The sequence below is a fragment of the Phoxinus phoxinus genome (genome assembly GCF_949152265.1).
Source record: "Phoxinus phoxinus genome assembly, chromosome: 22".
Classification (NCBI taxonomy): Eukaryota; Metazoa; Chordata; class Actinopteri; order Cypriniformes; family Leuciscidae; genus Phoxinus; species Phoxinus phoxinus.
The window spans coordinates 5,045,306-5,059,022 of record NC_136897.1 but is presented as its reverse complement, the minus strand read 5'-3'; the positions used below and the strand labels follow the sequence as shown (position 1 = coordinate 5,059,022).

Sequence of the window (13,717 nt, the reverse complement as noted above, 5' to 3'; positions counted from 1 at the left end):
AAACCACAGATTTGACCTTTAAACAACTACATTCTCGACTGAAACACTCTTAGAATTACATTTCGTGACACGATAACAGTAGTATTTTGATATTACGCGGGTTTTCTCCTCTGCCATTGACGCTTGCTGGTGGGACGAGATGCATTCTGGGATACCTGTCAGTCTCAAGTCTGCACAAGTCACCTCTACATGCATCCTCGGTAAAAGGGGCGGATCAAGAACACATCCGGGGATTTGAACTGGACTTGGCTAGATGTGAACTTTTGAATTGGGACAGTACTTGGGCAGCGACTGATGACGTTTCACAAGTCCACAAGAACACAAGTACAGACAAGAACGCATATTGAGAAACGGTGATAGATAACCGCATCTGTAGCGAACTGTGTAAACTAAAATATATTCCTGTAGATTTAATAGTTTTTCAACCCACAAATTAATGTTTCTTTCCTTCCTCGACCACCAGCAGGTTCAAACCTACCGGAAAAAATCCCTTATTCAGCTTACGCAGAGTCACGGAACTCTATCGATCTGTCCGGGTAAAAACAGAACTGACTGCAATGTAAAGTTATGCCAGGGCTGATTTTGAAGCCAAAAGTCCCGCTGATCTCAATGATATCGTTCAAAAATCTGTGTGAGAGCTCGTGTCAGCTGTAACGTTACACATCGTCATGTTTTGCGGTGTTTTCCCGGTTTACTGCTTCTGTCGAGCAGACACTCTCAGCACTAAAGCCAATTAAAACTTATGCCAGAAATACGACGGGACAGACTCGACTTTCAGCACTTCATAGCCTCGATGGCGATAGAAAAGGTTGTTGGGTTTGAAACGCACAGACAACCTGTACATCCAAGTAATTTTAGTATTTTTGAGGAAAGAAATTAGAATGGATTTTGTATAAAAAAATAATAGGCAGTAGTTTTGGTGAGTATAATGCATTTTTTGCCCCCGTTTTTGTCCGTGCATAATATTTTCTTCCTAATTTTTCCTGTAAATTTATGATCGAAGCAACTTCTTTTTTCAAACATTAATACTTTTGTAACCATTGAAGGATAAGACAAGGGAGGATCCGTTTCATAATTTATAATCAGAACGCAAGAACCACTGTAGCCTACACTTTAAAGCCGAACGCACTCGCTCGTTTCTCTCTACCCGGCCTTTCCCGAACTCACCGCATTAACCCTATAACTGCCGGTGCAAAATAAAAACAGGAATTTCACTGTTTTTCGTTATTAATTCAGGTTGGACATCACTGAAGGCCTAGGTGTGAAATGCACGGCCCGCCACTGATATATATATATAGTATACACACACCACTGTTTTTGAAAGTCCTATATGTTCACCAAAGCATTTATTTGATCAAACATACAGTAAAACACAAACAGTAATATTTAAGTCTTTCAAGAAATATGAATAGTTTACTCTTTTCTAGTATAATATATATATATATATATTTAAAGATGTATTCCTGTAATAGCTAAGCTGAATTTTCAGCAGTCTTAAGTGTCACATGATCCTTCAGAAATCATTATATTATGCTGATTTGGTGCACAAGAAACATTATCTACAAAAAAAACTGCATTTTTGTGGAAATTGACTTATATAATTTTTTTTTTTTTTTTAAACAGAATTTATTAGAAATATGAATAATTTGCAACATCTTTACTGTCACCTTTCATCAAATGTCCTTGCTGAATATAAGACTATGATAAAAAAAAGTGACAGACATTCTATGCACTTGCCTCGGTGATAGTTTATTTTTATTGAGAACATTATATAAATAAAAAAGGAAACAGTCACAATGTAGTCAAAAGAAAGAGAAGAGCCCCCTGCGAAAGTTTTATTTATTTCTTTATGTTTTGCCCCGGTGAAAGGTGGGTTCATTGTCCGCCATGTTGGTGACGTCACTCGTGAGGGAATGAATGAAGCGTCATCCTTCAGGAGCAGCTTTTGCAGCGCGAGGCCTCACTGCACGCGCAAACACATCACTAGATAGGACGCATTACATTTATTAACCTCCAAATCATAATATATAAACGCAAGACAATGTGGAGCGCCGGTGCAGTGAGTTTAGTGCTAATCTCGTGCCTGTTCTGCGCGTCGGTCAGCGCGGACGGGCTGGTGAACGAGGACGTGAAGCGCACGCTGGATCTGAGCACTCACCTCGGGAAGATCACAGCCGAGATTCAGCTCGCGAATCACGGAGCGTCGCGAGTGCACAGTTTCACGCTCGCGCTGGAGCCCGAGCTCGCGCCGCATCTGGCCTTCATCGGTGCATCTGTGAGTAACAATCAAATAATGAACAAATACACAAGAAAGCAAGAGTAACGTTAGGTGATGCTGGAGGGAAGCTGTTTGCTAGCTATCACTTAAGATTCACTGGTTCTCTTTTGATTGTAACTTATTCATTTCGGGCTGTTTCGTGCTTTTTAAATAATATCTGAAACTTATTTTTGCCATAGAGACAATGGGGAGTGCAACTTTTCATATACTGTAGCCTAAGCTAGCTGCATGATTCTACTTGATTTGTACATTTGCACACATTTTTGGCAATTTTTTTCTCAAACAATGTAGTTAAGATGTAATGTTCGTTCAAATAATGAATTTAAAAGAATTATGATGTAATACACATGTCATTTATTGAAGCGTTATATCAAGGAGTTAGCATTAGCTGTGGTTGTGCAGCGCACTTCCGCTTTGCTCTGTCAGTGCCAGCGTGACACGTACGTTCTGGATACACAGTTCACTTCCGTGTAGCACTACAGCAGTATTATACAAAAACATGAATCCAGCGTAATTTGGACATCTCTTTTAATAAAAACGTGTTTCTCGTGCTTCAATGTGTAACGTTATATAAGCTCTATGAGTTTGACAGACGGCTCATTTGCAGGTATTTGGCTTTGATCTGTAAGCAGAGGGTTTGTTTTACGCTTCAACAGTCTTTAGGGTCATGGTTTTTCCATGTTTTTCTTACTTTAGACTGCATATTAAGAAGTTTCTGGTTATAACAGAAGTTGTTTTTATCTTCACCAGGTAAAGGGGGAGGAAGAGGAGGATGAAAGCCTAGAGCTGAAAGAGAAAACTATCCATGGACAAAGGTAAACACTGCAGGAATGTATTAAAGTCGGCATGAAACAGAAGTTGCAATCATCCTTTCTTCACTATTGAGACTAATATCGCTTCTCGAGCCAGAAAAAAAAATGTGTATGGGACTTTTTGACCATGGGAAATTGATTGGATGGTTGAGGTCTGCTATTGGTGGATCTCGTGTGAGTGACAGGTTGCCTCGCACCAGTAAACGCATCATCAGAGAAGAGATGTCACTGGAAGAGGGAGGGGACGTGATTTTGATTAAAGAATATAAGGGCACATTAATTTTGTTTATAATAACTACCGCAACAAGTATTGTCAGTTTTTACTTTGTGGTTACTTTAACATGTTCAGCATGCCAAAATCAGATTTAAAGTGTGTATGTCAGGTTAAATTTTTAATTATGATTGACACAAAATAGTGAGGGGAAATACACGTTTCACAAGTTGATGTATTGTTTTGTATGTTTTTCGATTCCTAAAGGCAGAATATAAGATGAAAAAGTTCGTTATTTTCAGTCCTCACTTAAAACTGCCCATCCCCCCAAACGAATCGTTTGACGTCATAACAGGGAGACGTCTCCCAAGCTCGCTGAGCTGTGTTGATAATTGTACGAGTGATAGAGCGAGAGAATTAGTGATTAGGACATTTATTTAGTTATTTAGTTAGTTATTTAAGTTAGGTAGTTAGTATACGCAGGCGTATTTTCACGATGGTGAATTACTGCGTTTGTGCTGTGTGCAAAAACACCGTTAAAACCGGTCACAGAGTCCACTGTGTTCCGTGCCTGGGTCAACTTTGTTCGGACCAAACGCGCTGACTTCAGAGCTGCTTCGGTATCCAAGACTTCGGTCATTTGCAGCGCCCATTTCACTGAGAAGGACTACGCGGTTGGAGATCTCATGAGTTATAAAATGGGATTTAAAACCGAGACTGGTAGCTGATGCGGTGCCTACGGTGCTACTGAAGCAGTCGATCGCGCCCGCGTCTCTCTCTCTCTCTCTCTCTCTCTCTCTCTCTCTCTCTCTCTCTCTCTCTCTCTCTCTCTCTCTCTCTCTCTCTCTCTCTCTCTCTCTCACACACACACACACGCACACACCAACATATTCCAGCATTGCAATCTTGACACCGCAGGCTGTTCATTATAGCCACGGAGCTTCAGAGCTAAGGCGGAGCTACAGATTAGGTGTCCCTAAATAACCCGCGTATAACAGTAAGCCAACGTTAGTTCCGCATTAATTAATTTGCACGCAAGTTTTATTTATTTTCATACCGTGTATTCTCCGTGTATATTCAAGCACCGAACCATGACGCCCGTACCGTTTCGGTTCAATACGAATACATGTACCGTTCCACCGCTAAGTTATGCCTATACTACCAGACACCTGACCAACTCTACACTGGTTCTTCTTCACACCAGATATTTATGTTTCTTCGATATGAATTATTTACATTTCTGTTTGGCTCCTCATCTGTCTCCCGCCTGGGAGGCTCAAAATTGTATGGCTGTGGGCCATCGTATAGGTTTGAGGGGGATTTTGGATCTCCTCAGACTCAAAACTCTCCATACTTCAATAGAACTTTGTTGGCGCGACTCCCTTGTATGACGTCACAGCTCAGCCCTTGTTTTAAAAATATGACCTTGACAGAAATGGCTATAAATCTTATTGCAGGGCAGTTACAGTAATAATTGTAATGCTAATTACATTTTCACTCAGACATCTAACCCTTATTTAATATATCTAAAAAAAAAATTTAACCTGACATACACACTTTAATGTAGGACTGCTCAATAATGGTTAAATTGATCATGATTATTTTGCTCAAATTATAATTTTAGTAATCACGATTGTTCTCATTTAAGCAATTTCTTTTTACATTTCATCAGAACCATTCCAATTTTATGTGATCACACATTGAGAAATTCAATTCAGTTATCTGATTTATTATATTTATCATATACATAAACACACTTACTAGTGGTCAGCCCAAGGTCCATACGTCAGACAATATTTGCCTTTTTTTTTAGTTATCGGCATTGGTCGTTACTCTTTTCTGTTTGGTGTTGTAGGCAGGACTTTTATTTTGAATTATTTCAGAAATAATTTTATACATTTAGAATTCATATTCAAATTGTAGCTTTTGAGAGATGCTTCTTAAAGTTTTACCATTTTTCATAATTTAGAAAGTAGCATTCGACCGTTGGACCATTTTTTTATTGTTATGCCCCTTATAAAAAAGTATGGGCATTGTATAAAATGCATGTAGTCTGTGCATGATGGTCCATCTGTGCAAACGATTCAAGCTTTGTGAATCTGGTGTAAAAAACGCCATAATAGGACTACAGAATTAAGAAATCTATTTATTTTGCAGTTTAATTTTTTTGTCAAATTCAAATGATTTTTTTAGTATAAAAAAAATATAATACTTATTTCTAATTTTTGTAAATATTATGTCAAATAAATATAAATTTTATTAAAGCAATAGTTATTTAAATTATTAATAATATTATATATATATCTATAATTTTTTTTATATATATATAATTTAGTGGCCATCGGCAGCATCAGCCATCAAAAAACCCATGACAGTCGAACACTACACTGACATTATGAATACTGGTAAAGCTTTAAGAAGCTTCTCTCAAAAGCTAAAACAGTGACATTTGTCATATCAATCCCAAATTATGTCTGTGATTTTTCTTTTTAAACCCGATAGTCAAAATTGACGTTTGGATTTATTACAGTTTGCTTGCAGAGTTTGTTGAAGAAAATAGCACAAGTGGCTTTGTAAAGGAACACAAACATGCGGTATTGCACTTTGATTTGTGCGGAATATGAAATATCATAATAGACATCTTTAAACTCAGCATCAATTTCAGATCATCAGCACTTTTTTTTTTCTGCAGTGCTGAAGTGGTTGCCAGGTTAGGAAGATAAAGTATTACACTGATCAGAAAGTGTATCCATGTAAGAGAAAAGCTCTGTTTTGGGGATTTGAACTGACACCTGGCAACCCACGCATTAAACATTGTTACCAATGCAATTAATAAATGAAAGAAAAAAGTTATCAGGATAAATAGCCAGTGGGCTAATATCTCATGATTATGCTTATTCGAGAGAAGCAATAATGTGATTAATATGATTAATCTTGTGACCCTAATTTGAATCCAATTTTAAAATGCAAATTGATGTGGTTTGAAGACAGATTCAATGTTTGTTTTGCTTTTTAGACTACAAACAATTACTCTAACAAGTCAGATCAGAAGTGACAAAAGTTACACATGTGGTATGAGAGACCCTCCTCTGTGTGTGTGTGTGTGTGTGTGTGTATAGGCATGTTCCTCTTCTCATTTACAGCTCCGTCTTGTCTGCTTCCCTCCTGCAGTGGTAAATTCTTCGAGGCACAGTTACCGTCTTCTCTCGCTCCGGGTGCTAAACTGCGGGTGAAGGTTGAGACTGTGTTCAGTCACGTGCTGAAGCCTTTCCCCACACAGATCACCCAGGCCGAGCGACAGCTGGTGGTCTTCCAGGGGAACCACTACCTGTTCTCCCCGTACCCCACCCGCTCCCAGACCACCCGCGTGCGCCTGGCCTCCAAAACCGTGGAGACCTACACCAAACTGGGCAACCCCACCAAGAGCGACGAGGCCATCGAGTATGGACCGTTCAAAGATGTTCCTCCCTTCAGCCAGGTGACTGAACACACTAGTCATTCTGTTGTGTAGGAATGTTCTGCAAACAGTGTTTACATGATTGTATTGTCTTTATGTGCTAGTTATGAAATTGACTAACAAGGGCTGTCACTTTTGTGAAAAAATCCTGTTGGATTTTTGAGACATAAGTGTTTATTGAATCGATTTTCCATGTCTAAAGACGTTTCCATTTTCAACGCCAAATATAGGCAAATCCACAGACAACTAACAGGCATTAGGACGAACGTAAAGAGGGCGCTTGAGACGCGCACGAGTCAGCAATAATTGATTTATTGGCGTGAAGTTTCATGCACAATGACAAACAGGAGTGCAACATGATTAGGAACAGCGTAGAGCTTGACCAATATAGCATTCCTGTGAAAAATAATCATTAAAAAACAGAAGTGTCTATCAACTGAAAGTAATTAAATGTAAAACAACATTGCATAGTTTTCACTGTATAAATTAAATCTAGATCAATCTTACTAAATCTACTGAAGAGCAATAAGTGTTGTTTTGTCTTGTCTTGTTTGATTAACATTAATAACACAGACGGCACCAGGAGTATTAGCCTGCTGTCACTTTAAGACTGAATGCACAGATCCAATATGCTGTTACACACACACACATTTCTTTGTGTATTCGACCATTTAGGCACAAACCTTAAGCTCAAAGTTTACTTTGCTGGTTCACGTTTCAATCCGTCTCGGAGCACGTGCACAAAAAGTATCTCTTTCGTGGCTTAATGCAGTTTTATTAACACTTTCTATTATCGAGCACGTCCTGCAGTTTAGCAATAGTAGACCGTATTTTACGACAATCGCTGATCTAGCTGTGTTGGACGTTGAGTTCGGGTTTTTAGGGTGAAACGAAAGCGCATGAAGAACTCAGCACTGAACAAAAAATCTGAGTTTTGAGTGGGGAATGGATTCTGTCCAACATAAACACTTCTGATTGGCCATTGCGTCCAAGAAATCAACCTTTGATCTCCAGAGCACAAACACAAAACGCACTTGAGCGTTTGCCAAATCTTCTTAGCCAATATGACATCATGACAGTGTCACCTGAGGGTGCTCTTGCTTTCTTTTGAGGGTGGTTAGAATTACTAGAATTACTAGCTTTAAATATACAACCTAGCTGGCTTACTAATGCATAAACGTGTCCAGCTGGATATAAACCAGCGTTCCTCAGAACCAGTCCACAGCTCAAACCCTGATCAAACTCTCCTACCTGTGATTTTCTAGTGATCCTGAAGACGTTGGTTAGCTTGCTCAGGTGTTTGATCAGGGTTTGAGCGAAACTCTGCAGGCCATTGGCCCTCTATGGCAAGAGTTGAGGAAATCTGATATTAACTATAACAAGTAATGTATTTTTGCTACACTGTTCTAATCGCTTGAGGTAGGCCTTCAAAGGTTAACATCCTCTCAGCCTTGTTGGCTACTAATGCAGCGTCAACAAAATAATCATTTCAAAATGACAACCTGTTTATGTATTGTACGGTAGACCTACCTTTTCATTGTCAAAGTTTTAAATCTGCGTCTGATATATTCTGCTGTGTGCAGACTAGTGTAGCGTAACGTGTCAGGACAAATACACGAGGTGCCAGTGGTAGTTTTTATTCCGCCTCTAGAGGCCGCTCTCGCACAGTGTAATGACAGCGGACCCTTCTCAGCTGATCCTGCAACAAACGCAACCGGGAAAAACTAACGGTGTGGATTATTGCCGATAAACCATAGTCTAGAAATCAGTTATTGGTGCCGATGAATCTGCAAAAACGTTATGTATGTGTGGACGTCTACTTTGAGCAGCCGTGTTTAACCTTTTGAAAACTGCTGGTTTGTAGGATGCCATGAAGATCCACTATGAGAACAACACACCCTTCCTCACCATCAGCAGCATCACTCGAACCATCGAGGTCTCTCACTGGGGCAACATCGCCGTGGAGGAAACCGTCGACCTGAGACACACTGGTGCCTACCTGAAGGGGCCGTTTTCCCGCTATGACTACCAGAGGCAGTCTGATAGCGGCATTTCCTCAGTCAAATCTTTCAAGGTGTCTTAACACACTCTTTTTATTAATTTATTCTTTTTTAACTCCTTCAAGAATTTCGCAAAATGACAGCTGGTCCAACATAATGGCTCAGCTGAAGTTTGTGTTCCTGTAGGCGACTTGAAATAACTCTATTTTGGTCAGGGGTATGAAATATAAATCATATTTGGCTTTGCATTGAACATTTTTAGTTTTCATATTTTAGAGTCTAGATATGCATGGAAGACTAAGAGTGCCTCTTAAATAAAAGGAAAGTTATTCATTTAATAAGTAAATCACTATTCAAACGGACAAAAATAAAGACCTTTAAAGTGAGTTTTTGCTTAAATTAAGTAGAGGAATCTTGACAACCACGTTGCACTTGGTTAGGTGTTCTTCAACCTGTGTGTGTTGTATCCCTGCAGACCATCCTCCCAGCCTCTGCTCAGGACGTGTACTACCGCGATGAGATCGGGAACATCTCCACCTCTCACCTCCAAGTTCTGGATGATTCCGTAGAGGTGGAAATCCGTCCCCGTTTCCCGCTGTTCGGTGGCTGGAAAACACATTACATGATTGGTTACAATCTTCCCAGCTATGAATATCTCTACAATCTGGGTGTGTGTCTGGTTTATCAAGTTGAGAGATCAGAAACATTTCCTTTGAATTCAAAGTCATTATAAAGTTACAAATCCATTTGTTTTTTAGGAGACCAGTACGCCCTGAAGATGCGTCTGGTCGATCATGTCTATGATGACCAGGTAATTGACCAGCTAACTGTGAAACTGATCCTTCCTGAAGGAGCCAGGTGAGCATCTGATATGCACTAGCATCACATCTCAATCTAAATTGTTTACTTCCAAACAAAGTTTCATTTGGTGACTTACACTTACAGGTAGTACAAATATGTAATGCGCAAATCTTGACAATAGATGAACTGCTTCTTTGTTGGTGTAGAAATATCCACATGGACACCCCCTACCCCATCAGCCGCAGTCAGGACGAGCTGCATTACACTTACCTGGACACCTTTGGCAGACCTGTGCTGGTGGCCACCAAGAACAATCTGGTGGAGCAGCACATTCAGGACGTTGTGGTAATCTCAGACTTTCAGAGGAGACCAACAGGGTCACTTTAAATATAAACTTCTGTAAAGCCTCAAGGTTCCTCAAGTACAATCCTGTCCTGTCATCTTATCCCGATGCTCTTCCAGCGTTGCTTCCAAAATATGGACTGAACATTTTAGTTTTCATATTTTAGAGTCTGGTCTAGATATGCTTGGAAGACTAAGAGTGCTTCAATAGAAGTAAATCACTATTCAAACTTCAAAAATTATTTAATTAAAGTTTAAAATGTTAAAAGTAAATAAATGCAATTGGCAAATGGATAAAGCAATTTAAATGTAACAAATGCTACATTTAACTAGAATTATAAATTAAAAGGTTTTAAATGCATTCACTTATACCTTTTTTTACATATTTATTTTTCAATCAACACTTATGTCTTTACATTTTAGGAAAAATAATGTAAAATATAATAAAGTTCTTAAATTTCTTGCATATACATTTTTTTTATTTTCATTTTCTTCTACATAGTGTAATATAAAGCTATTCAAAAACCTACTTTTTCCATCAATCAAACTACAGTATTGTTTTGGATATTTTTATTCGGTTTAAAAAGCGATGGGCATACCCGTTGCAGTTGCAACATTAGACATGGTAATTTTGCCATTATTCACTGCAGTTCTTACCTCTGAAGTGCAGCTGCATCTGCTCAGCAAACCAAGTGCATTCAAAGTGTCACAGATGTCTTGTGGAGGCAGTGACCGCACAAGTATAAACGCTCTGTGTTTTTCTCATTAGGTTCACTACAACTTCAACAAGATCCTGATGCTGCAGGAGCCGCTGTTAGTGGTGGGAGCGTTCTACATCCTCTTTTTCACCGTCATCATCTACGTGCGCCTCGACTTCTCCATCACCAAGGTGCGCCTGGAGCACACAGTAATGTTGAAATGACTGGAGGTGTCCGATTCTTATCTAAGCTTGTCTGTTTCCTCATTTCCTGTGGCAGGATCCTGCAGCAGAGGTGCGTATGAAGGTGGCCTCCATCACCGAGCAGGTCTTGACTCTGGTCAACAAGCGTCTGGGTCAGTACCGCCACATGGACGAGGTGGTGAACCGCTACAAGCAGTCCCGGGACACCGGAGCCCTAAACAGCGGCCGCAAGACTCTAGAGGCTGAACACCGCACCCTCACCGGTGACATCACTGCTTTACAAGCCCGTCTCAAGGCAGAGGGCTCCGATCTGGCTGAAAAAGTAGTCCATCTCGTCAGAAGCCGTTCTTTTATCTCATTTCGAAATGCTTGAGCTGTTTCTTAAACGTCCACCGTTCCTCCGCCCGCAGGTTAGTGAGATCCAGAAGCTGGACGGCCAGCTGAAGGATCTGGTGTGCCGATCCTGTCAGGAAGCTGAGCGGCTGGTGGCCGGAAAGGTGAAGAAGGACGCCTACATCGACTCGGATAAAACCCTGGGAGGCAAGAGGCAAGAGCTGGTCAGCCGCATCGACAGCCTTCTGGACGCCCTGTAGATCAAACATCGGCTGTCACACACACTCACACCGGACTGGCACATCAAGTGTACACTCATACAATATGCATCATTCTGTGAACATCATGTTGGTGCCTTTGTAGGAAGTGTGAGTGATTTTTGCAGGATGTGCGTGTTTTGTGTGTGTGTGTGTGTGTGTGTGTGTGTGGTTGTGGAAGAGGGTTTTTTATGTTTCAAGTTGCTGAATGTCAGATGCAGTCTTCATTATCATAGTCCAGCAAACTGCTTCCTTTTCATTATCATCTGCAGTTTTTGGAGTCGGATTTGAATTTAAATTGGTTCCACAACCCCTCATAGTAATCTCACCTGAACACCATTGCACTTATTGTTTCCAAAAAAAATAGAGATAGAGAGAAAATGATCTTCCCCGTCCTAAAACACAAGTATGGAACATAAGGTGCTGGAAAGGTTGACACTGATATGCTCATGTTTGGAAATTTTCTATTGGGTTTTTATTTCTCACATTTTTGTATGATTTTCTTTTATTGTAAATGACGTACTTCAGTTCTACAGTGAATAATATGAATGAGATTGATTTTTGTATGTCAAGGGTAAATGTGACACATTTTCAGTCCGTAAATAAACAAGGTGTTTAAAACCGAACCAGTGATCTGATTTATTTGACTTTACCAGTCTTTGCAAAGTAAAGCAATTCTACTTCAAAGTGTTTCCATTCATCAATCCATTCATCTAAAATAACTTTAAATTCTATCATTAAGTTCTTAGTTTCCACTAATGTCTGTCTTCTCCCAGAATAAAAACATAATGTGTTTGGGGGTTGCAAATTAACTCTTGAAAATTTTTAACTTAAAACTTTAGGGGGAAAAAAGTTTTATAATTATTTGGTAGTTTCTTTACCATGTTATTTTTAATGATTGTGTGTAATCAATATGAGAAAACAGCTTTTTAGATATTGGTTTTTAAATGACATTGCTGGAAATTTTGTTTATATACTAACTGAATTTTACTGTGTAATAAACCCTTTTTTGTCAAAAGACTGACAGTTACCAGTCAGATCTGTTTCCAAGTTATGATGATAGTTGTTTTGTGTGGGTGTGTATATATTTTTTAGTTCATATGGTCCAGTCTACAGTGCCCAGTTGTTCAAAAAGTTTCATCTGGATCAGAATTAAATCGATTTGGAAATCCCATGTTTTGCTATCCATGATCAGGAAATCCATCTTAATTTTGTGTTGGTTTTTCAAAGCAAATAGGATTGGATCACTTTGATCCAGATACACACCTTTTCAGATGACCAAATCCAGATTACTACCAGTGCTCTAAATGGGGTTAGATTTCACAATGTAAAGAACAACGGGTAGAAGAGTCGACGTGAGTCACTTTTAGTGTTTTAATCAAAAAGAAAGAAAACAACATATGCAAACATTCACCTTCCATTTTCAATTTCTTTTAAACAATCTGAACCCTACAGAGGCACTAAAGGGACATGGTGATGGAAAAAAAATAATGTGACAATAAATAATGACCAATTCTTTTCTCTCGATTCTCGTTTTGCGTTCCCCCAAGAAACTTAGCATTCATTCGCAAGAACTTCTTGAGTTTTGAGAAAGAATGAAAAAGTTCTTGGGGGAACGCAAAAGCATTAACATTAATTTTTCCGAAATCCGATCAATTACTTTTGAACAACTGTGTGAAAAAGAAATGTAAAGTAAAGAAATACACCAGTAGAGCCTCTCATTAATGAGTTTGCATGTTCTGGCCACAAGAGGGCGATATCACGCTGTACTCGGTCTGAACACGAGTCTTGACCCCGTCTGTCTTGGTGGTGGTTAACGTTCTTAAACTAACCCGTCTGCTCAACTATGTAAGGGATACAAATTAAAATTAAAGCTGCAAGCAGCGATTGCGGGCCCAAGCCGGTGGCACCGCCACCCTGGTGCCTTTAGTGGAACTAAAGGCACCGGGTGGCGGTGCCACCGGCTTGGGCCCTCCATCGCTGCTTGCAGCTTTAATTATATATATATATATATATATATATATATATATATATATATATATATATATATTTATATATTATGTAAATTCTTTTTTCCCCCTATTTTTAACATATATATTATTATATATATTATTAACATTTTTGGATGCTAAACTATTCTTTTTATAGGCTTTGTACTTTGTACACTTTGTACACTCACGTTCCAATATAGAAAAATTATCCTCTTCAAATGCGCAAAAATGTGCTTGGAAACATCACAGTGGAGCGGTGCTTACTATGAACGGCACAAACTGTACAAATGACTATTTAAACAGAGCAGTGTAATTGTTATATGTAAGGTTGACT

The 13,717-nt window shown here is 39.3% G+C and overlaps 1 protein-coding gene across 1 annotated transcript; it reads left to right on the top strand.

Moving 5' to 3' along the window:
• Positions 1-1,831: 1,831 nt before the first annotated feature.
• On the top strand, positions 1,832-12,018 carry rpn1 (ribophorin I). The gene is made up of 10 exons (XM_079596497.1): positions 1,832-2,275; positions 3,029-3,093; positions 6,473-6,779; positions 8,623-8,832; positions 9,234-9,426; positions 9,517-9,616; positions 9,766-9,904; positions 10,671-10,790; positions 10,879-11,124; positions 11,213-12,018. The coding sequence occupies exons 1-10, from the start codon at positions 2,042-2,044 to the stop codon at positions 11,393-11,395; spliced, it is 1,797 nt and encodes a 598-aa protein (XP_079452623.1). The 5' UTR covers positions 1,832-2,041; the 3' UTR covers positions 11,396-12,018.
• Positions 12,019-13,717: the final 1,699 nt, after the last annotated feature.